Source organism: Cydia splendana, chromosome 6 (assembly GCF_910591565.1).
Source record: "Cydia splendana chromosome 6, ilCydSple1.2, whole genome shotgun sequence".
NCBI lineage: Eukaryota > Metazoa > Arthropoda > Insecta > Lepidoptera > Tortricidae > Cydia > Cydia splendana.
The window spans coordinates 14671083-14697074 of NC_085965.1; the positions used below are offsets into that span (position 1 = coordinate 14671083).

At 37.8% G+C, this 25992-nt stretch overlaps 1 protein-coding gene across 3 annotated transcripts in view; it reads left to right on the forward strand.

Moving 5' to 3' along the window:
• LOC134791691 (protein eva-1-like) overlaps positions 1 to 25992 on the forward strand; it is a 117919-nt gene that overhangs the window by 48101 nt on the left and 43826 nt on the right. For all 3 annotated transcript variants that reach the window (XM_063762794.1, XM_063762792.1, XM_063762795.1), the window contains one exon: positions 6359 to 6502. In XM_063762794.1, the coding sequence (XP_063618864.1) occupies positions 6359 to 6502 (144 nt within the window). The remainder of the gene's footprint in view (positions 1 to 6358; positions 6503 to 25992) is intronic.

Sequence of the window (25992 nt, forward strand, 5' to 3'; positions counted from 1 at the left end):
CGGACATAGCATATTCGGTAAGCTACCTAAGTCAGTTCAATAATTGTTATAATAGTGAACATTACAATTATGCAAAACGCATTTTAAGGTACTTGCAGTTAACAAAAACCTATTGTTTGAGATATAGTAATAATAATAGTGATTTGCAAGGTTTTGTTGACAGTGATTGGGCAAGTGATTCCATAGATAGAAAGTCTTATACTGGTTTCTGTTTTGTTATGTCGGGGTCAGCTGTTTCGTGGCAAAGCAGGAAACAGAAGACTGTTAGCCTTTCTAGTACAGAATCAGAATACACTGCTCTCTCTGAAGCTTCCAGAGAGGCCGTTTACTTAAGAAATTTATTACATGAAATTACAGGAAAGTTTCATACAATTAATTTGCATTGTGACAACCAGAGTGCTTTGAAGTTAGCATCTAGTCATCAAAGTCACAATAGATCTAAACATATAGATGTACGCTATCACTATATCAGAGATGTTGTTAAAAGTAATTATGTTAATATTAAGTACATTCCTACTGAGGAAATGCCAGCTGATTTATTGACCAAGGGTTTGTGTTCTCTTAAACACTACAAGTTTATGAAAATGCTTGGTATTGTTTCTTTGTAGGTTTACCTATATACCTATGTATGGGGTTGTTTATTTTGTAGTGGTGGTGGTTTTTTTGGTTTCTTAATTTCTTAAGAATGTTTATCCTTGTGAGTTATTGAGGATGTTTAGCTTATTTTGATAAGTGGGGGTATTGGCATAGTATCAAAAATTGTAATTAAATGTATGTTCCTTACTACTAGCGCCATCTATCCACAATGTGTGTGAAACTTATAAGTACCGTTACTCGTTGAATAAAGTCAGTCTGTTGCGAATATCTAACGTGTTTTAATAGTGAAACTGACATTTGATGAACAGTCTGTTGTATTCTCACTTTTGTTCAACACCCTTGCATCCTTATCATAGAATCCTAACCATAGTAGATTTATAAAGAGTATTATGTCAAGACCACTTTACTATTCTTCTATCTTCACCACTTAATTACACAAACGGGTCTACCGCGATATAATTTCATTGTTTTTACCTTTAATTCCGTGACCACAGCTGGTGCAACTCAGCTGAAACGTCGGAATTAAAGGTAAAAACAATGAAATTATATCGCGGTAGACCCGTTTGTGTAATTAAATATGTGTACAAAACGCGAGAGTTTAAAGTGTTATATATATATAGTCCTCCTTATCGTTTTCGATGACGGCGACCCCAAATAAACATTATGGCCGTTGTCTAGCGTGAGCCCTTATGTCGCTGGCCAGGCCGAACTTGGTCTTAAATACTCTATTCAGAAACTTCCTCCCTCGCACAGCTATACTGTGAAATGAACCGTCGCCTCGCCTGCGGTATTTCCGGACCGATACGACCTTGAAACATTCAAGAACAGAGCACTTTTATTTTAACACCGACAACGCATTTACTACCCCTCTATGCTGCGGAAGTCCATCGGCGACGGCAATCGCTTACCACCAGGCAGTTCGTCTGCTCGTTTGTCTCCTAAATCATGAAAAAGACACATATATGTGTGGGCGTTTTATTTATTCTATTGGATATTCGAAGCTGTCACGACCAATTGTTAAAGTTGGCAACAAATCAGATGTTTGGAAACTCAGCACATTCAAATTATCTTCTTTTGCGTGATTTGCGAACCGAAAATCATTTTTTTTTAATCTTATTTATTTTATAAGCCATACATCTTATGAATAAGTCGGCTTACGAAAATCATGTTATTGGAAAAATAATGACGAAAACCAGAATCGTGTATATATTTTGGTATAAAATAAGAATTCTTTCTACACTATTCAAAAAAATTTTAGCCCTTATCTTGGCAAGGCCAAATATTTACTGTATAATAAGCTATCGATTATTACACTTTAAACAATATTAATGAGCAAAAATCAATGGAATTAATTACGAGGAGTGACTATCAAGATGGCGCTCGAACCGGAAGTCCTACCTACCTGCTACCCTATTCGGGGGAAACCCGGTTTTATTTTAATCGTGCCATCAACATTTTTCATTACTGTCAACTGCCAACGTGATTGAATATACCCTCTATTTAACAACTATCTTTATTCATAATATCAGTAATCAAAACAAATAATTAACTGTCAACATAAATTGTGACGTTCCACGGGAAAAGGTACCTTATGAGGGTTTCTAGTTTCGGAGATATGAAATGTTTTGTAAAGAGGTGAAAAAATGCTCAATTTTTTTTTATTGTGTGATCTGAAACCTTAATGCGTAACGTTTGTTTACCTGTTTTTATTTTTGTTATAAGTTAGTTATAAGCCTAGTAATGTCGTCTCAGAGTTTAGTAGAAAAGGTACCTTATGGAAAAAAGATTGAAAATTCCCAAAAAAACTAGTCAATACGGGAAAAGAAGTTTGGTAGAGAACTGTATTAGCATTCTGCAAAACTAATTTGATAATTTCAGTTCTGGTTGGGGCGCCTCGCAAATATTATAACCGTACATAGACCGACATCACAAATCCAAGTAGCCTGCTATTATACCAAAGTTACTCTCGTCAAGTCTTTCTTAACTAGAATAATCTTCATTTGGTTTGGTCGCATGCAGTAAATCAGCCATTGGTTTGCTGAAAAATGCCAATACCCGACGCATTACCTTATGGAATATCTGAGGTCATTGAACCTCAATGCCGCTTATCTTCAATAGCAACCGAAATATATTATTGATAAGAAATAGACGATTTATACCATCTTAACCCCAAAATATTATTAGTTTATCCTAACTGTTCCATCATCATCATGCCTCATCATGTAACTTAATCACAAGGTACCTTTTCATTACATACAAATTATTGGTCTTTTTTAAGATTATTATGACGAAGAACTAATTAAATTTGGGGCAGTTTAATGTAAATTAATATTTTCTATTCATAAAAGATAAACTGTAATATGATTGATATTTTGTAGTGATGTATTATTAGATTTATTTCCATAAGGTACCTTTTCGTAAATGTATGGAGCAAATACTGTTATTGTTATGTAAGTTTAAAGTGGCATAAGGGGTTAAATATAGTATTTAGTTGGGGTTTTAGGATTTATTTCATTTGAATGACAGAATTTCTTTCATATGTGCTCTGAAAAATTGATTGTGTGTCACATTAAAAGTAAAAATATTCAATTTTGTGATTTTGTATGAAAAAGTCAGAAAATACATTTTCACCTCTAAATCGGTATTGTTTTTTGCTTAAACTGTCTGTCAGTGTCGTTTTCTAATAGATAGAATTTAAATCTTGAGAGCTCATTGCAATCAATCGTGAAAATGAAATAAAACTTTATTTTCAAGAGATTGGCTAGTATACACATAAATCAGTCGATATCAAAAGTTTCTATTTGCATTACAGAACAAGTCGCAATATTTTTTTAATCTCACATATATAAGGTATTATTATTTGTAGTCAACTATGTAACTTACTTCAGGAACATAGTTTTTTAGGCGGCTAAACTTAAAACTTCTCTATCGTAAAGTTGCTAATTTCACAACATTATTTTCATAAAATCATATCTCTGTAACTACGCAACCTAGAAGGTTGATCTTTTGTGTTATCGATAGCTTATTTATTGTAGATTACTAAGGTATGCATAACTCCATACCCGCCATAAGGTACCTTTGACCGTGGGACGTCACAATTAGAGATTATCATCTAAGGTACAGGGGGACCATTTCGACTGCGGGTTAATTTCAACTAATCGATATACAGGGTGACCTTAGCCATTGGACAAACCCTGAAATCCCACGTAGGGTTACTTCTCAGAAATGCTCTAACGGTAATATGTTTTTAATTAGAACAAAAGATAGAGAAAGCCTATAACGGCATTAAGTCCGCCTGTTGTACTTTTTGTATGTGCAATAAAGTTTAAAAATAAAATAAATAAATAAAAGATAAAAAAAATAATTATCAAACAAAAGTTATTTCCAATAATCGACAACAAAAAGAAACATACTGTATTAATCATTGGCAGGGCTTTTGACAATTTGTTTGAAAATGTGCGGCAATGATGACATTTGTCTAAAGTCAGAATCTTTTAATGTCATAAATAAAAAAGATAATCAAAACGGTCAAAGAAGGTTTCTTACTATTTATTACCTCAGGAGCTACTAACACATACAGGTTGCTCCAAAGTACAAAAATCGTAATTTGTTAATTTCTTCGTAACCGCTACACCGATTGTTATGATACTTTGTATACTGGTTCTAAATACCCTAATGCATATGTACATTTCGGCTTTGTCCAATGGCTAGGGACACCCTGTATATCTTCCATGTTTTACATTATTAACTAGAGTCACACACAACACATCTTTTTCGCTATCTGGCACTCTAGTTAATAATGTAAAACATGGACAATATTTCGATTTGTTGAAATTACCCCGCAGTCGAAATGGTCCCGCTGCACCTTATATTTTAATAACTGTAAACATTTATCACAATTTGACGTTTAAGCAATCAAACAAACATCTTAATTGCAAACATTATTTAATATTCAGAAACATATCGATACGAGCATAATATTCGGCAATGCATCGTGAAATATAATATCTTAAATGGAAACAACTCTTGTAATCCCAAAAATATAAAAATATTAAATAAGTCATGTAAACCTATTTTTACCAAAAACTTGGCTATGTATTCAATATAAGTAATAAAATGCCTTTTACTTGTATTTTCTGAGTTCTTGACAACATATTAAATATCATTTAAATAACACTATAACAGTTTATTAACTTAGTATTTTATACAATCGTGATATAATAGAGAGCTTTTCAGTCGAGTACCGTGTTTAGGCAACGAAGCTTGCTGAGTTGCCTAAGTGAGGTAAAAAATAAAATAAAAATAAAAAATAAAAAAGCCCTTTATTCATTGTAACGTGTTTACATAAAAAAATTAAAATAAAACTATGACTTATAATATGTGTTGTTACTACTGAATCCCTAGTGGGTAAAGGCCTCCTCCATTGCTGCCCATTTGTCCCTGTCTTGTGCTGTCGCCATCCAGTCTGTGCCGGCTGTTCTTTTTAAGTCTTTTTAGCCTAAGTGAGGTACGAGATTGAAAAGCTTGATTATATCGCTATTGTATACAATACTTTTTCTACGAGTCAACAAAAATAATACTTTAAACTAGTAGAATCATACAAACAAACCAAAGCAAAAGTATACTGCTAAGATACGCGAGCAGCCGCGATACCTTCATACTTATACACGGCGGGTTGGTCAACGACACCTTCTCGTAACTCATGAGGCCCTGGTACTTGCTGGATTTTAGCCACTGTAGCCTATAGAGACTAACAAGCAACGCTAAGTGGTTTTCGTAGTCTATGGATGTTGCTATAAATAAGGGTGTCACATGCGCGTTTCTGACATATGAAGAAATTGTTTCTACTATACAACCTAAAATAAATAATTAATTTGAGCTATGGTTTTGTTTCGTCCTCTTGATCGCGGCGAGCTGTAATTGGTCAATTTCATTATAGTTGACTAAACCATATCGAAATGAATATTATAGTTGAGTTGGGAGCCCATGGAGCCCATACATTAAAAATACCCAATTGCAGTTTGGTATACGAAATCTTAATTCAAGAATTACAGTCGACGAGTAGAAAAAATAAATTTAACCATTATGTTCACTTCATTCACTTCCAGGAACTAAATGCAACAAAATGCAAATTATACAAGGGTGTTAACAAAGGTAAGAAACAACAGACTGTTCAAGAAATGTTAGCTTCTCTTTACCATAATAAATTATATAACTAAATTCCGCAATAATAAATTTTCCTGACTTTTCGTAATTGTGCCAGGTAAAATTACTGACTGCCGTATTCGAACTTCAAGATATTCACAAGAGACGACACGTACTAGATCCATTCTAGATACGCTATAGTTTAGATATCAACTAGTTCTCTTTTGCAGCGCAATTCGGGCAACCAATGTCACTTTTACGTTAGATAGAGTAAGATATCTATTAGATGTGAATTGGATCTCTAAGTCATATCCTGTGGAAATCGTTCAACAGTATCTCCAGAATCACGCAAATGTCAAATTTGACAGGTTAGATCTTAAACATATCGTTATCGTATCTTGGTGACGTCTAAAAGATGTCTAATAGATGTCTATTTCAAAATCCGAATCGGGCCCTGAATTTCTTTGCGCAATGGTCTTCTAAGTTCTAAGGGATAAGTTATAAAATTTCAATGCGAGCCTAAAAGGCGCTCTCTCTCTTTGGCGCACGATGGCGCTTGTCTTAATATGTCACTGGTAAAGCCAATAGAAGTTAATTGCCTTCTACTTTTCAACAGCTTGCCTGGAGCCTTACGCGACGGAGACGGCGATGCGAGAATGCCACGGGAAGAGAAGGTGCGTGCTGTCGGCCGACAGCAACATGTTTGGGAAGCCATGCCGAATGGGCAGCAGGACCTACCTCAAGGTCGTTTATACTTGCGGTGAGTAGTCTTCTTCTTCCTCCTCGCCTTTTTCCGTTATACGTGATCGGCTTTCCTTATTTTGAGTATCCAGGCAGCCGGACTAGCCAAGGTGACAATCGCCATCGCTTCGACAACGAAACGCTTTGTGTCTCTCTATCACTCTTCCTAATAAGCGCGACAGTGACAGTTGCGGTTCGATCGCTACGGAGCGTTAGCGATTGGCAGGTTGGCTACGCGACCTGTTCTATTCTGAGCGTCATCCTTACGCAAGTTAAAGCTTTCCATATCCTTCTCAATAGTTTTCGTCCATGAGGTACGTGGTCTTCATCGTCCTCTTTTTATAGTGTTCTTTATTTATCTTGGGTCTTCTTAGGTTAGGGTTTTACAATGTGAGTAAGTATAACAATATAAAAATAATACGAAATACATACGTACCTATGTTAACGGCAATGCTTAGGAGTAGATAGCAGAGCAGACTTTGGGCACCTCTAGTTCTTGCTTTTAAATCATTTATTTACATACAATATATATACAGTGGTAGTACTAAACGAAATTATTAAGTAGCTTAAATCTAAATCTAATCTTTAATCTTAATCTAATCTAATCTTAAATCTTTGTTGCTAAGATAAACAAGGATAAACAGGACAATAAGTAAACTTTGATCATGAATTAATGTTAATGTGTAACATCACATCGTTATCGACTTATTCATAAAATAATCAGACCGGAATTGGAAACCATTACTTTGACTGATAGTTGAAAACTAATTTATCATCCTTCCTTTTCCTTATTTTCATCTCATTGAGAGTTTTGTCGTAATTCTGACAAAAGCGTCGTATTTCCTCGATCTTTTATTATTTTGTTTTCTTTAGGTTGGTGCTTGTTAAACATAAAAGGAGTTCAAGGGTAGATGAGTGACCTGAGTGCCTTCTCAAGGACGGTATTATTTTTGCATTTGTAATTAAAGTAAAACTATTACTCTGGTAATCCACGAAGTAATAACATGCTGGACAATCATTGCCGGTACTTATTCTTCGACAGTGTGTCGAGCAGGGTGGTATACCTAATACTCAGAATATCCAAAAGATATTCGCTGAAGGTCATTCAGGTATACGCACCGACCTCGTCACACTCCGATGATGAAGTAGAAGCTATGTATGAGGACGTAAGTAGGGCCATACATACTTCTAAAACCTACTTTACTGTTGTTATGGGGGACTTCAACGCAAAGTTGGGCAAGAGAAGCGGGGATGAGTTAAGAGTGGGGCAATTTGGGTATGGGCAACGGAACCCTAGGGGTCAGAGGCTGGCCGACTTTCTGGAGAGAGAGGAACTCTTCATGATGAACTCTTTCTTCCAGAAGCCGCCTCACAGGAAATGGACCTGGATGAGTCCTGACGGTTCCACGAGAAACGAGATAGACTTCATCATGACCGACAAGAAACGGATATTCAGTGATGTCTCTGTGATCAACAGGGTAAAGACCGGTAGTGATCACCGAATCGTAAGAGGCACACTGAATATCAATATTAAACTTGAAAGGTCCAGCCTGATGAAGTCTACGCTCCGACCTACTCGAGCCCATGTTCAAAACCCCGAAAGCTTTCAACTCGAGCTCTCTAACCGCTTTGCTTGCCTAGAGAACTTGGCTTCAGTGGACGAAATCAACGACGGGCTAGTGGAAACTGTCCACACAGTAGGGTCTAAGTTTTTTAGACTCCGCCGTAAAGATATACCTCAGAAATTGACCGAGCAAACCTTAAACCTCATGGCTGAACGACGCTCGCTACAGTTGCAGTCTCCCGATGACGCGGAGTCATATAGGCAGCTCAATAGACGTATATCTAAGTCCTTGCGACATGATCTGCGTCTTTTTAATACTAACCGTATTAAAAAGACTATTGAGCGAAACCAAGGCTCCAAAGTGTTCGCAAAGGACAAGTCTATTGGGCAAAGCCAGCTGACAAAGCTGAAACGGGAAGATGGCAGCATAGCGTCGAGCAAAGCGGATGTTTTAGGTGAGATCGAGAGGTCTCTATGGACAGTTATACACTTCGATCGCAAAGCCCGTTGACAGCTTGGTAGGAGATCCAAGAGCCAAGCTGTCCCGACGTTATACCGAAGATATCCCGGACATCAGTCTGTACGAGATTAGGATGGCCCTGAAGCAGCTTAAGAACAACAAGGCGCCGGGCAAAGACGGAATCACTTCAGAGCTTCTGAGAGCGGGTGGAACACCGGTACTTAAAGTCCTCCAGAAGCTCTTTAATTCCGTCTTGTCCGAGGGCATAACGCCTGTAACATGGAATAGAGGCGAGGTCGTGCTGTTCTTCAAAAAAGGTGATAACAACCTATTGAAGAACTACAGACCCATCACGCTTCTGAGCCATGTCTATAAGCTGTTTTCAAGGGTCATCACGAACCGTCTCGAACACAGACTTGATGACTTCCAGCCTCCCGAACAAGCCGGTTTCCGAAAAGGCTATAGTACCATAGACCACATCCATACGCTGCGGCAAGTTATACAGAAGACCGAAGAGTATAACTTGCCATTATGCTTAGCGTTTGTAGACTATGAGAAAGCCTTCGATTCGGTGGAAACATGGGCGGTGCTTGAGTCTCTTCAGCGATGCCATATTGACTATCGGTACATCGAAGTATTGAAGTGTTTGTATAGTAACGCCACCATGTCGGTCCGAGTACAGGAGCAGAGCACGAGGGCGATTCCATTGCGAAGAGGCGTAAGGCAGGGAGACGTTATCTCTCCGAAACTGTTTACTGCCGTAATGGAAGACGCCTTCAAGCTCCTGGAATGGGAAGGACTTGGCATCAACATCAACGGCGAATACATCACTCACCTTCGGTTTGCCGACGATATCGTAGTCATGGCAAAGTCGATGGAGGAACTCAGCATGATGCTCGATGACCTCAACCGAGTTTCACAACGGGTGGGCTTGAAAATGAACATGGACAAGACGAAACTTATGTCAAATGCCAATGTTGTGCCCATCCCAGTCTCTGTTGGGAACTCGGTACTCGAAGTTGTTGACTCGTACATCTACCTAGGACAAGTAGTCCAATTAGGTAGGTCCAACTTCGAGAAAGAGGTCAACCGCCGAATCCAACTCGGTTGGGCAGCGTTCGGGAAACTACGTAATGTCTTTTCGTCCGACATACCTCAGTGCCTCAAGACGAAAGTCTTTAATCAGTGTGTGTTACCAGTGATGACTTACGGCTCCGAAACGTGGTCTTTCACTATCGGCCTCATCTCAAAACTCAAAGTCGCTCAACGAGCTATGGAGAGGGCTATGCTCGGAGTTTCTCTACGTGATCGAATCAGAAATGAGGAGATCCGTAGACGAACTAAAGTCACCGACATAGCCCACCGGATTAGCAAGCTGAAGTGGCAATGGGCAGGCCACATTGCACGCAGAGAAGATGGCCGATGGGGTCGAAAAGTGCTCGAGTGGAGACCACGGACTAGCAAGCGCAGCGTAGGACGTCCACCCACAAGATGGACAGACGATCTTGTTAAGGTCGCCGGAAGACGCTGGATGCGGGTCGCTTCCAACCGGCACGTATGGAGGTCCAAGGGGGAGGCCTATGTTCAGCAGTGGACGTCTTATGGCTGAGATGATGATGACTTATTCTTACTTGCGTATTTTTACGGTTCCGTACCCACACGGTAAAAACGGGACCCTATTACTAAGACTCCACTGTCCGTCTGTGTGTCTGTCTGTCTGTCACCAGGCTGTATCTCATGAGCCGTGATAGATCGTGATAGTGATAAATCTATTATCTTTCTACCCATAAAAATAAATCTTGTCAACTTCACTCAAAACCCTTTATTATAAGCGATCGAGATGTCTGGTGGTCGTTTACATCATAAAACTTCTAAAGTTACGTGTAAGCCATAAACTTTGCAAACAGCTCTCAGATCTTGGATTTATTGAATGGAAATATCCTGATAAAACGTTCCGTCCCTTTCCCCTACTTGTTATTCTCCAAAATGCAAACTCATGTAATGATCTGCATAAATGGGAAACCAGCCTTCTATTGAAAACCTTTTATAAGTTTAACATAGTTAGAGCGATATCCCGTCATTTTATGTCGGGATTCTATTTTCGTCGAGCGCTTGGGTGCTATGCAAATTTTTCTGTTTAGTGATTCGTCACATCTGTTATAAATAGTTATAATATTTAACAAATATAAACAGGAATTGAAGTCTCAAATATTTTTCCAGTACTTTTTTTTTTTAATATCTTTCCAAACATACATTGAGTGCTTTCAACTAAAACACCATTAAGTGAATAAAACGTTATTTCGAGCAGACATATTATTATCAATATTGAGGCCCATAGTTTATTATAGGGAACTCTTGAGACACCGTTGGAAGGTGATTATGATTCATATTATAAATTTTAGTTGGTACTCCGTTAATAAAACTGGAAATTCTTATATAAGGTTAATATGGTTAAGTCCGTTAAGTGTGGCTGCGGGGTATGAGTAACTAGCTTTCATACGAGAGCCTGTTTATACATTCATTAGTGCTTTGTGCGAGTTTCTTAAATTTGCCACTAATAAGTACCAAGTAGCATAATGTATGAACTCGCACTAACCCCTAAATAATGCGTAAACAGGTCCCAATGTGAAGGTCAGACAGATTTATCTGTATTGACCTTATTATGTTATGTGAAGATTGGAAAATCTTAAGCATAGAAGAACGGCAAAAATAAAACAAATCCACCAAACCGGCACGACTTTTCTAACTAATACAGGTCGGTACCCTTTGTATGACCGGGTCTTAAGCTGAGACTGTGTCTAAGTATTTTCTGAAAAGAAAATATCGGTAAAAGAAATTTAAAAAATAGAACAATAACGTACAGTTTAACGAAAAACTCAATTGATTTTACAAATTGAATAGTATGTAGGCGAAAAACTCAATTGATTTTACAAATTGAATGTATGTAGGCTTCAAACACAAATGGATTTTTATTTATAAGCAGAAGTAAATAAAATATAAATGTGCATATTTTTACTGAGCGTAAATGTATATTACAAATGCTTGTGCTCAGATATGGTTGCTGTAATTTTATACCAAAATGTTTGCTTAAAAAAGTAAAATTAACAAAAATATTTCGTAAACAAGCATTATTCATGTTATGTACTTTCAAGAGTTATTTTGTATCGTTGGAACATCCCATAGTATTTAAATCTCAATTCACGTCTGTTTCAGTCGAGGATTTAATAAAAATATTTCAGTCTGACTGAATTTCGAGTAATAAAATCGTATGAGAAAGGAATGAAATATTGTGGCAGACTTTATAGTTAGGTATGAATTAACTCAATTTCAACAGATGTGTTGACAATTTCTTCCAGTTAAGCTTTGTAATATTGCCTAATATTGCCCGTGTAAAGTGTATTTACCAAAGGGAGTTACCACACTTCTTTTTATTTTAGCACATTATTAACGATTATATTATATATTAATAAAAATTACATGTCAATACTAGATTATAGTGTGTAACTACATAAAATGAGATTTCATCCCAAAATAAAATTTTAAACCATAGGTTTAACTTACATTATTAATTAATTAAATAGCTCCTTGTGGTCGTAAAACGTCTGCTCGAGAAGCCATTTTTTAAGTTTTAGATTTAAAAAGTGAAGCACTTTGTGCTGTTATAATTTCCCGCGGTAGATGCTTGTACACCTTACGGCCCATGACGTGGGTGAGTTTTTTGGACTTAGCTAGTCTATGCGGCTCGAGTCGCAGCAGTCCCGCGCGCGCACTACGCTGCCGTCCTAGTTTAAAAGGCAGTTTTTCGACAAAAGCTAGTTTCGAGATAATCGCAAAAAACCAACCCAAACATCTTTCTTGAATTTCTACGAAACGGAAAAACTTTTTCCATTTTTTCTTTTTGTATGTGGTAGGTATATATATGTACTTATTTTAGGTATTTATAGTATGTTTCTAAACAGCTCAGTTTTTTTTAATTTTATAAAAAACACTTTAGATTAGTATTAAGCTTAAAAATGTGTAGGTCGTACTAGTCAAGAAGGCGGTAAACATGCGTTATGCGGCGTTCTAACTTAGTTACGAAGTAGAAACTAGGTAAAAACGCCGTATATGTCACATGCTGCCTTTTTGCTTAGTAACAATGAATAATTCCCACTTGAAATCCTAAGTTAAAAGACCTTATAGCAGCTATTCGGCCTTTTTGGTTAGTATACTAGGAAAAATTAAAATTTTGTCCAGATTTTCGACTAGCGTGCTAGTGTAAAAAAACGTATACCACCAAAAACACCGAATATACGGTTTTATAGATTAGTATTTATGGAAGAAATGGGAATAAAAAATAGACACGTAGTTTAAATGTTTATTTATATACGAACAAAAAACGCCATACTACTAGGCTGTTATTAAAAAAACGAGATCCAGCGATTACTTTTTGGATTATAATCTTAATTACCATACAAAATTAACACATAAATTGCGTTATTCCCACTAGTTACCATCAAGTTGTTACCAGTGGTAACTAATGGGATTTGTTTCCCAGTAGTTACTACAATTTTGTTAGGGTTCAATAAAGCCTCTATTTTTATAGTATTCTACTTATACTGTTTTTATTACTATTTAACTATAACAACTTGATGGTAACTAGTGGGAATAACCCGATTTATATGTTAATTTTGTATGGTAATTAAGATTATAATCCAAAAAGTAATCGCTGGACCTCGTTTTTTTAATAAAAGCTTAAGTATAGTGTTTTTTGTTCATATAATAAAAGACATTTAAATAGTACTGTAAAAAAATGTTGGTGGTAACTACTAGGGAAAAAATCCCACCATTTACCAGTGGTAACTACTGGAAAAAAACTTCCCAGTAATTACCACAAAACTGAGTTGGTGGTAGCTACTGGGAAGAAAGGTGGGAAATAAATTCCCAGTAGTTAACAACTTGGTGGTAGATACCTAACTGGTGGGAATAACCCCATAATATGTACAAATTTTTAATGTGTACAGTCTTTCTGATTTTATTTGTATCATAGGCTAGATTTACTCGACTCTACTAATGACATTACATGTACTTCTAATGAGCATGAGCAACGAAACTTAAAAGAGTCCGCAATAAGCTCAGCCGAATTATTACTTCCCATAAAAACGGAGATTCGTACTCATTTTAAAACAACGTGTTGGATTGTAATAAATTGCACATACAATAACATAAGGTATATCTACAGGATGATTCATGAGACGTGAGCAGGATTAATCCTGATAATTATCTGATAATTATCAGTTACCGAGTGTGCAGGATTAATCGATCACCATCGTATTTAGGAGAAACAACAACACTTTTTCCTATTTTTTAACTTTTTGGTGAGGGCAAATTTAATTCTCAACAATCATGGTCACCCTACAGGACCTAATTAATAAACATAAAACCTCTTTAACCGTAATGGCATTTTGATTACGAAGAAAATAAACTGTCAAACTTGAGTGAGATACGAGTTTTCAAAAGTAACCAGACCGTGATGACAGTAATGACATTCAATTTGACACAGAATATCGGTAGTTTAGTATTCTAATTTTAGGGTGACCATGAATGTCGTAAAAAAAAATTTTTTCAACACGACTAGAAAACGTTAACCTCACTAATACTGATACGAAACAGTTGCTTATAATGAACGATATGCGCAGTTTTAGTCCTGCTTACGTCTCCTGAATCACCCTGTATACCAGTACCTAATTAGTTTATATTCCAACAAAACTAATGAAATAGAGGAAAAATAAGTTTTGTATGAAAAACTTATATTCGCTGTATTATTTTTATTATGGTATCTGAAGCTACACATTCATTACAGGCATAGATATACCTTATCCTTTAGTGAGTACAAAGTTTTAGAGCAATCTACCTAATCGTTTTAAAATGAGAGCGTAACTACGTTTTCACCTCAGCAGCTCGAACAAGGGTACTTTGCTTCTTAAAAACAGTGAACAAAATGCGATTTTGCTCACTAAGTAACTTTGTCTCACTCAGTGAGCAAAATCGCATTTTGCTCACTGAGTGAGACAAAATGAGTGAGCAAAATCGCATTTTGCTCACTGAGTGAGACAAAATGTCATTCAAGTTACCTTTATAGTCAAATGTCATTTCAACATGCGGGGTCTAATACAAGTTCGATATACTTGGGTTCTATTATCTCTGTCCCTCTAGGTATGTTCTCACTGCTTAGGGTGAAAAATTTTGTGTACTACACGAGATCAAAGTTATTTACATCTCGTGCGCTTTTGAATCCGTTACTACGCTCAAGATTCTAAATTAGATTCACTCGCTACGCTCGTGAATCTATTATAGAATCTTTCGCTTGCACGGGACTCAAAATAAGCACTCGAAGAAATATCAAACTTTGATCTCTTGTTGTACAAATAACTATTGTATGGAGATCGCAGCTTGCTGCTGACTTAAATCTTAGCAACCATCTATCTATCTTTGTAGGTGACCAGTTTTCGCATACACGTAACTCACAATAATACATAATATTTTACCGAATTCGTGGCATCTCTAATAGTTATTTTAGTTTGTTATCAATAGGCATCGAATCATCGAGAGTTTCATCCCACGGTAAGACGTTAGCGAGTTGTGTAGTCTACATTAGCAATAAAATTAAACCCGTATTAATTCCTGCACATACTCTGTCATTTATTTAATTCTAAAACGCATTTTAGCGGTTGTACCTAATTAAAAATCAGATTCAAATTTTAATAAAATTATTTTTCTATTAGATTACAAACTCATAGCTTTTACTATTTTAACATACAACTATTACCTAATACACAAACATACCAACTTATTTTAAGATACATATTGTTTTTTTATAAAACCCACTTAGGTATTTAATGGCCTAATATATATATAACTCTCAGTTGGTTTTTGGATGGACCCAGGTTCCATACAAAGATGCACATGGTCCTTTGTCCTGGTTATCTAAATACTTAGGCGGAAAATGTTATTCTGTCCGTAAGAATTCTCATTAAATTTCCCTTTAAAACATTTTTCAATAAGATTTAAACTCTTCGTAATGTCAAATACCTACTTGGCTTATAGGGAATTAAACCCGATACAATTAGCTCTAATATAAATTTGATTTTATTTAAATAAAAGCAGTCAAACCGTCGAATGAAAAAATAAAACTTAAACAACGTTTGCTGTAGAAAAGTACGTATGAACAATTTCATCATCACAAACTACGCTAGAAAGACGTATTTGCTGTCGAGCGTAAGTATTTGCGAGGCAATTTTAAAGTATATACCTTGATAAAAATGATAATACTCGAAGGTACTGATTGTAAACACTACATATTATTGATAACATATGATGGTAATGCAATAATAAAGTATTTTTCTTACTTTGGCGTTCGTTCAATATTTCGCGCGCAAAATGCCACCTCCACTCGCATACCGGCAGCCACAAGCCTGCGCTTGCGGCTGACGGCTTTTACTTAGCATAAGGGTGTCTTTCGGCGCGCGGGGAGCATGACGAAGGTTGGAGCATATACTGCGTTATAGACTAGTTAGACGCACTTTCAACCATTATAAAAGTTTGTTTGCGTTTAATACGACGTCCATACAAAATAAGAAGAACGTATAACATTTATACGTTTCTAAAGACTATTATGGTGACGTAAAAAAGTTAAGTGATACTAGGCTTAAATGACGTATGAGACATTTAAGCAAAAAAAAATACTATACGATTTTTTAGACTAGTATCAGATATAAAATTTTGCTAAAGATCCTAATCTTAAAGCGCGTATAGCGTCTTTTACGTATTTTTAGCCTAGTTTTTGGCTTATACGTTATTTTAGGCTAGACATGGTGGATAATATTTTACGCAAACCAGAGCGTAAAAAAACGTATAGCTGCATATACGTTGTTTTAGCCTGGCTTTGTCAAATAGTCGCTTTTTAGACTAGGAACGCTTAGAAAATTAGTGCAAATACGGTCTTTTTACGATATTTTTCTCGAAAACTAAGCCACTTATCGGAAAACGGGCCAAAGTGGTCGATGCATCTCGATCTCTACATTACGAATATCACAAAAAGTCAATTTTGGCAAAATGTCGAAAAACTGCCTTTTAGCTTAGGAGGGCAGTACGGGTCTCGTACCTTCGCGGGGGTTCGATGATGGGGTTCATGTCCACCACATCACGCACATAGGCACGTAGGTACTATAAGTAGATATAATACTAAATTACAGCTATCTAGTAGGTACATACATGTATATCTTATACCTTTAAACGAGCAATACTTATATATTTATTTATTTATATGTATATATATATTTCGGGGACCTCGCACACGGCTCTAACGATTTCGAAAGGGTTTTCGGGGGCGAAAAATCGATCTAGCTAGGTCTTATCTCTGGGAAAACGCGCATTTTTGAGTTTTTTTTAATATGTTTTCCGAGCAAAGCTCGGTCTACCAGATATTAAAGATAATATAAGAATTTCATTACATCAATTATTCTTTCTTTGTGTTTGATTCTTATTTTAATATCAAAAGTTCAAAACATAAAAAACGCTGATTAGGTATAATAATATTTAAGCTTGTATAAGCTTTAATAACGTCAATCTGCTGTTTAAATGTTTCTGAACCATACATTATAGTCGATCTGTTTGCTTTATTATTTTATTATGATGTTCTATATTAATATGAAATCTAGGTACCTACTTATGCCAAAAAGCTTCAATATATTCCGATGAAACAATCTAAGCCTTCGTTTACTTTGCTCGAGTTTCCGGAGAATTGTATGATAAAGCCTGGGAAACGGTATCGATGTTAAAAAATAAAGAACCTCTACATCGCTTCATGTTAAACTTTTATTAAGATGATTTATCGAGAGCAAATATTCGTTCAAATTCTAATGGTATTATGAATCTATTAATATTTTTGTTGTTAGCTTGGATAGGCATACCTACTCTTGGTATACCTATATTTTTATATTTATCAAGTTCCTTGATCGTACTCTGTAGTCTGTCATTTTAGTTTCAGATTTTCAGCACCTACACGACACCCTTCGTGCTAAAACAGTACCTATCTACGAATCCCTTATTTCATCACGGAATACTATAATATTTATAAACATGTATTAAGTTATGTATTCATAAACACATGTCCGACATCACTAAGTATACAAATCCACCGAATATCAGCGACATTCACCGAATTTGAATAGTCACGCGAATAATACCAACTTGGAACTCTGACAGATCCTTACAATAGCTCTGATTATAATAGAACTCAGTCTACAAAGATGATCGATTCACAATAGGCGTCTTAGATTTATATAACTGAATGTCTAGGCTTTCTTCTGCCGCGAAGCGGACCATTGATCACGATTCACGACATCACTTGCAGCGCTTCGGTAGTTCTAAAGTCTAGCCAAGTTGAAAAATACAAATCGGAAGAAAACTGTAGATAAATCTTTTAAGATAAATGCACTGTTCGCGTCCGTACTTCTATAGAATAGGTTTCATACAAAAAGGTTTACCAAATCTCACGCTAGATGTCGCTGACCCTAACACACAACTAGCTAACGACATTCTTATCGAGTTTATATATAAGGTGTGAACATTATTTTTAATATATTGGCTTTATTTGTGACTGGTTGTTTATTTCCTTCATTGATAAAGAACGCCCTTTTTGGTAAAGTTAGGAGTACATATATTGGTCCTTAGCGAACCGGGATGTACTGTGGGCTTTAGTAGTGCTTCCTGCACCAAGTGGCAACGGATTGTTGTCGAGGGTGCAGTCTCCGAGGGCGGCAGCGGATTGGAGCAGTCGACGGAGTCAGCAGCGCCGTGACCCTGAGTGACGTCACGGTGATCAACTTGGCGGGAAGATTCAACTGAGGTTCAAGTACTAGTGACGTAAATGTGTAAGAAGATTTTAAACTGTGAGTACATTTATGTTTTATCTGTGCAAAGTGTCATTATTTGGAAAGTAGAACTGTCAAGTGTCAAATTTGGACTTTGTAAAAATCATAAGACTGAAGTAGAAATTTTCAAAGTGTTTAGGACTTAGAATAATTTAAGGAAAAGTGAACCTACGGGGAACCTATGCCCGATTTCATATCGAGGTACATCAGCCAAACACTTAGAAAATTTGAGAGCAAAAAACACTTGTGATTTTTTCAAGATTTGCTATACTGGGGACTTAGCAGATTTACGAGCAACTAAATTGGGACTTTGAAAATTCATGATTAGTTTTGTTGGGACTTGTAATTTTTCAAGATGAGTAATAAGTTGGAAGCCAGTATTAACTTACAACTGGATCAAAGTGTTCGCATTAATAAGGCATTCAATAACTACAAAAAGTCACCGAAGGAGCGGATTACCATCTCATACGTAGAAACTAGACTCGAAAACTTAGAGCAACTATGGGAACAGTTTTCACGTATGCATATGCAGATACTGATGTTGCCAGAGCAAGATGTGCTACAAGACACTGCATACATGAAGGACGATGTGTATGATGCGACCAACGAGTTATACATGGATTACAAATGCGGACTTAAGAACGCTATGAGCAAGTTAACGGCAACACCCAGCAATACTAGTCCCATGTTGTCAACTACTCCATCAACGTCAAAATCGAGTCATGTGAAGCTCCCTAAGATCACGATTCCTACTTTTTCGGGAAAGTATGAGGAGTGGATGGGATTCCGGGATTTGTTCATTTCACTCATCCACAAAAATCAGGACATCGATGACATCCAGAAACTTCACTACCTCAAGGCGCATTTGACAGGCGAAGCGGAGCAGCTTCTTAGACACATACCCATTACTAGTGAAAGTTATGACCAGTGTTGGACCCAGTTAGAGAGTCGCTATAATAACAAGCAATATTTAGCGAATTGCATTTTAAAGAGGTTTTTTGGACAAAAGACTCTTCTGACTGAGTCTGCCACTGACATTAAGCATATGTTAGATTGTACCACAGAAACGTTGAACGCATTGTCTAGTCTCAAAATTGATACAAGCACTTGGGATATTATTATCATTTACATTGTCAGTCATAAATTGGATCCAGAAAGTCGGAAAAACTGGGAATGTAAAGTAAGCGAATCTGTATCTCTGTCTGAACAGTTACCGACACTGGAACAATTTAAGGACTTTTTGCAAACGCGATACCATTCTTTGGAATTTTTGGAGCCAAAATCGGGATTTGCCCCAAAACCGGGATTTGCCCCAAAACCTAAATATGTGAATAACAATTACAAGGGTTTCAGTCAGGTCAAGGGCAATCAAGTGCAAAAGGTTAATAATTTGCTTGTCACTAACAATGTCTCATGTAATTATTGTAAAGGTGACCACCGTATAATACATTGCAAAGATTTCAATGCTTTAGATGTCGATGTTAAGCGTAATTTTGTTCAAACCAACGGGATGTGTTTCAACTGTTTGGGTAATAATCACTCTGCCAGATACTGCAAACTGACAACTAACTGTCAAATTTGTAACAGGCGACATCACTCGCTGTTACATCAAAAGGGAGATACGAAAGCTAATGAAGGTAAGGAGCCATCAGCTGGTCAAGCTGTGGCACAAGTTCATACACAACAAGTCACAAAGCCAATGGGAGAACCTACACCGGGAACCAGTGTTTCAAATCACTTCGTGAATGAAGTCTCACAGCAAGGGTTACTGGCTACCGCGGTGGTAAAAGCAAAAACATGGGAACAAGAAGAATATCATCTATTAAGAGCACTAATAGATCCGGGCTCAGAAGTCTCATTTATCACCTCAGCTGCAGTTCAGTTACTCGGGTTAAAACAAACTCCAGCTAAGGTTTCAGTGTCAGGATTAAGAGGAGAGCTGATTACAGAGCTGAAGTCTAGGGTTCAAGTTACAATCGCATCACGCTCTAACACTAGCAACGCTATTGAGGTCACAGCATACGTAGTTGACAAAGTTACTTCGAACCAACCATCTGCGAAAGTGTCTATTACCTCATGGCCTGAGTTACAAAGTGTCGAGCTCGCAGATCCTGACTATCACACTCCAAATAAAATAGATATGTTGTTGGGAGCAAAGGTCTATGCTCGGATCATTCAACCAGGTTTATTCAAATCTCCCCAGGAGACTACGGTGGCACAAAAGACGTCTCTGGGATGGATTTTAAGTGGTGAAGCAGGTTTACAGGCCAACATCTCCTGCAAGCTGGTTAGCATGCACATTCAGGTGGAACAGTTGCTGAGGTCCTTTTGGGAACTTGAATCAGAACCTAGCAACAAAGAACGGATTTTAACACCTGAAGAACAAAGATGTGAGGAGATATATGAGGCAACTACTACACGGGATGAGAACGGCCGATACGTTGTTAGATTACCGTTCAGGGATGAGCAACCAGCCTGTGTAGATGGTGGGTCCAGAGAGATAGCATTGCGAAGATTTCATTCTCTGGAAAGGAAGCTTCACACCGATGAGCGCCTGCAAACAGAATACACAAAAGTGTTCCATGAATATCGGGATTTAAATCACATGGAACCTTTATCAGAGCAAGAATCTAAGGAAAAGGGACTGTACTTACCTTTCCATGCTGTTGTGCGTGAGGAACGGGAAACTACTAAGGTTCGTATAGTTTTTGACGCTTCTTGCAAGGGCACGAATGGGGTGTCCTTAAACAGTGACCTTATGGTGGGTCCTACCTTGCAGTCAGAGTTGAGGCACATAATCATGCGTTGGCGAATGCATCCAGTTGTCTTCATTGCCGACATCGTCAAGATGTACCGGCAAATACTAGTCGATGAAAGAGACACAAAGTACCAACGCATCCTGTGGAGGGAGAATAATACCCAAAAAGTCAAAGAATACAAGTTAAACAGAGTTACTTTTGGGGTCTCATCAGCACCTTACCTTGCTGTCAAAAGTCTGATTCAAGTCGCCTTGGATGAAGGTGCAGATTTCCCTCTTGCAGCTAGTCGGGTACGTGAGGATTTCTATATGGACGACCTGATGTCAGGTTGTCAAAGCGAGCAAGAGGCAATAGAGATCTACCACCAGATGAAGACGCTATTAAACAAAGGAGGCTTTGAACTTCAAAAATGGTCAAGCAATAGTAAAGCTATGTTAGAAGAAATTCGAGAAAGCACAGCAGGGAAAGAAGAGCATAAGAAAATAGAGATGAAGCAAGAAGCGGTAAATAAAATATTAGGACTTACCTGGGATCGAAATCGGGACGAATTTGCTTATACAGTTCAGCTACCTCCACCAACAGCACCTGTAACTAAAAGAAAGGTTACATCAGACATTGCGAAACTATATGATCCTCTTGGATGGATAGCTCCAAGCATAGTTAAAGCAAAAATGTTCATTCAAAAGCTTTGGTTGGCAGGCATCGAGTGGGATCAAGAGCTACCGTCTCCGTTGCTTGAAGAATGGTTGTGCTATAGGGAAGAATTGTCACAGCTCACCAGATTCAGACTTCCTCGCTGGACAAATCACCAATCTAATGTCAGGTTGGTTGAACTGCATGGTTTTAGTGACGCGTCAAATGCTGCATATGCCGCGGTGGTGTATTTACGCGTTATTGACGCAGAAGGGTCAATACACGTCAGTCTGGTGACATGCAAAACAAAGGTTTCGCCAATTAAGCAGGTTTCAACTCCTCGACTGGAATTATGTGGAGCGGTATTATTAGCCAAATTATTGGTTGAAGTTTCAAATGTGTTAGATTTGGAAAAATCTAATATTCATGCGTGGACAGACTCTGAAGTGGTATTGGCGTGGTTGAGCAGTCACCCAAGCAGATGGAAGACTTTTATAGGGAACAGATGTTCAGAGATCTTGACGACCACCAGTCGAAGTCAATGGTCACACGTAAAATCAGAACACAATCCGGCTGATTGTGCTTCAAGAGGGATCTCAGCATCTGAATTGAGTAACTTTGAACTCTGGTTATCTGGGCCTGCTTGGCTGAAACAAGAAGTGATTAACTACGGAGTATCAAAAACAATGAATACACAGCTAGAAGAAAGAAAAGTACATACTCACCTGGAAACTGTGGTATCTGAATCGGACGGTGAAGATCCTATGTGGTCGAAGTATTCTTCACTCAACAAGTTGTTGAGAGTTGTTGCGTACTGCCGAAGATTCCTGAAAAATAAAAGAAAAAATCATACCTACCTGCTGAAAAGTGAATTAGATGAAGCTTTAGCAATTATGGTAAAAAAGAGTCAGGAACAAGCTTATGCTCAAGAAATAGAAGAAATGAAAAAAGGTAAACTAAAGAAGAAAAGCCAACTTACCTCGTTTACTCCACAAGTCGATGCTTTTGGAATAATTCGCGTTGGTGGGCGGCTCCAGAGTGCAGACATAGCATATGATCAGAAACATCCAATGTTGTTGCCGAAATCAGCTTGGTTGACTCAGCTAATTCTTCAAGATGCGCATTTTAAAACGTTGCATGGAGGAGCACCGCTGATGGTCAACTACATTAGGTCCAAGTTTTGTATACCAGGCCTTAAGAACTTAGCTAAAAAACATGTCAGGAAATGTATTCCATGTGTTCGGAACGCAGCCAACATTCGGAACCAATTGATGGGGCAGCTACCCTCGCCTAGGGTTAATATGGCAAGGCCGTTTGTTCGTAGTGGAGTAGATTACGCCGGGCCCATCAATATACGTGTTTCAAAAGGTAGGGGAAACAAATCATACAAAGGGTATATTTGCCTATTTGTATGCATGGCTACCAAAGCCGTGCACATAGAGGCAGTTAGTGAACTGTCAACAGCTGGCTTCCTTGCTGCCTTCAAGAGGTTTGTAGCGAGGCGAGGTTACTGTAGCGACCTCTACAGTGATAACGGGTCTAATTTCGTGGGTGCAGCTAAGGAACTCCAGTATCTGTTTAATGCGGAAAAGTCAAGTTTAGTTCCTGAGCTAGCTGACTGGATGGCCTCTAACGGAACTCAATGGCATTTTATACCTCCTTACGCACCCAACTTTGGAGGACTTTGGGAGGCAGGAATAAAATCCTGTAAATTCCATCTCAAACGCGTTATTGGGAATGCTACACTCACTTTTGAAGAGATAAGTACGATCCTATCGCAGATTGAGGCGTGCTTAAATTCGAGGCCACTGTGGCGCATTGATGACAACGGGGAATCGCTACCATTAACACCGGGTCATTTCCTGATAGGAGAACCTCTTGTAGTGGCACCAGATCAGCGTTATGATCAAGTGCCGGTCTCGTCATTACGTAGATGGCAGTTATGTCAACGTATGATGCAGGATTTCTGGCGGCGCTGGTCTCAAGAGTATTTAAACCAGTTCCTACAAAGACACAAGTGGACTCAGCAAACTCCAGAACCCAAGGTAGGCGATGTAGTTCTGGTAAAAGAGCCTGATTTGCCACCGGCTAGATGGCTTCTTGGCCAAGTGGTTGAAACGCATCCAGGTTTGGACAGGGTAACGCGGGTAGTTACTCTTAGATGTAAGAATAGTCTTATAAAAAGACCCACTTCAAGAATTTGTGTTTTGCCATTGGCTGATTAAATGTTTTTGTTAGATATTCATGTAAGTAGCTCATGTTAAAGTTGAGATTTCTGTTAAATATGATGTGTTAAGTTTATTCTGTTTTATGTACATAGTTCTAATTGGGTTAAGAACTGTAGTTCTTGGTGAGCGGCATGTTCGCGTCCGTACTTCTATAGAATAGGTTTCATACAAAAAGGTTTACCAAATCTCACGCTAGATGTCGCTGACCCTAACACACAACTAGCTAACGACATTCTTATCGAGTTTATATATAAGGTGTGAACATTATTTTTAATATATTGGCTTTATTTGTGACTGGTTGTTTATTTCCTTCATTGATAAAGAACGCCCTTTTTGGTAAAGTTAGGAGTACATACATGCACGTGACAATGCTTTTTCAATTTGAGATGTGTTTACGTCTAATTTGCAATGGATATTTCACAGACTTTTCAATAATTACTTTTGTAAAATAATGGCACAAGATCATCGACATATAAATATTCTCAGGTGGATTTTTTTAACCTCCTTGATAAAGTTTTTGGTGATCTTTTTTTTTAGATATTTTTTTCTGCTTTATACACTACAGCAAAACTGAGGTTTGAACCCACGATTTCTTACCACCACACGAATGAAAGGTTAATCCAATTCGAGCAATAACGAACAAAAGCACAGCTGTAGGTACTATCGGCCAAAGCCAGAGTCGACCAGTTTCAAAACAGTGTCGCTTGCAAACGTTGATTTTGGACTTGACCCGCCCCTAATTTGTTGACCAATGAGAAACAAAGATTATTAATTTTAGAACCGAAACTGCGAGGTAAGGAATTTGAGTTGGGTCATTAGAATGCACGCAATTTTAAGTGAGTGTTACTAGCCAGATCATGATGACGATCAGATGTTTCGTGGTGGTTTACTTATACAGTATAAAAAAAAAGCTACTCCTTTCAATTTCCTATCCATTGTAAATTGTACCGTATTGTTAGGCACGTTATGTTTATATAAAAAATTTAGAGTTGCTGGTCAAAATTCTTGGACTGCATTTGAAAACGAACTGTAGCATGCTCAACCGTCGCTGCACCCGATGCACAACAAATGTTTTATTGACTTGTCGGCTATTTAGCTTTGAGAATGTAAAACAATGCCTATCAGTTAAATGTTATTACGTTTGAGTAGTATTGAATGCGGTCGAATTAAAAATATCTGACGCGGACAAACTGGTAAAATACATGGTGTGTCTGACCATGGGGCTTTAAATCCAGGCCTTGATTTGAGGCCAAAATGAAAAAGTAAAATTTTTCGGAATTTCGGGGTTGGTGCAATAGTAAAAGTAGCTCAGATTAGCGAGTAGAATCGAGCTTTGGATTTAAAGCCCCATGGTCAGACACACACTGTATAAATAAACTCGACTTTATAGTTAAGGCAGTAAGAGCGTTCAAATATTGTCGTCTAAACTGAAGCTCGATTGTATTGGAATATGGCCGGTAATATTAAAAGTAGTTTACAAGTGTCCTTTTGCGCACCTTTGGAGTGGCGGTATAACTTATTTCCTAGTCCACAAAGCTGTCAACACCATGCATACGGGGACCAACATATTTTGAGCTTCCTGTTCCAACAGTTGGTACTAGTCCAGGACTCCAAAATATTAGGGACGTTCACTATAGCGTGGGAGTTTTTCGTTGGCCTGTCAATCTGGCATCGAATAACTGCGTTTACCTGCTGGGGTCCTAAAGGACATGACCAGACGTTGCATTTCAAACAGATGACCGATACCCGTACACTTTTTTTTACAAAAAACTTCAAGAGAAATTCTAGTAGCCCGCCCCCAAATTTCATTGGTGGACGAAAGCTGACGAGCCTCGGGCAGATGTTCCCTCTTCAAACAAAATGCGCCTTTAAGGTGGTCGACTCTGGCTTTGGCCGATAGTACCTACCATCTTTTCTCGATATACAATACAATGTTACTCTCACAACTGAG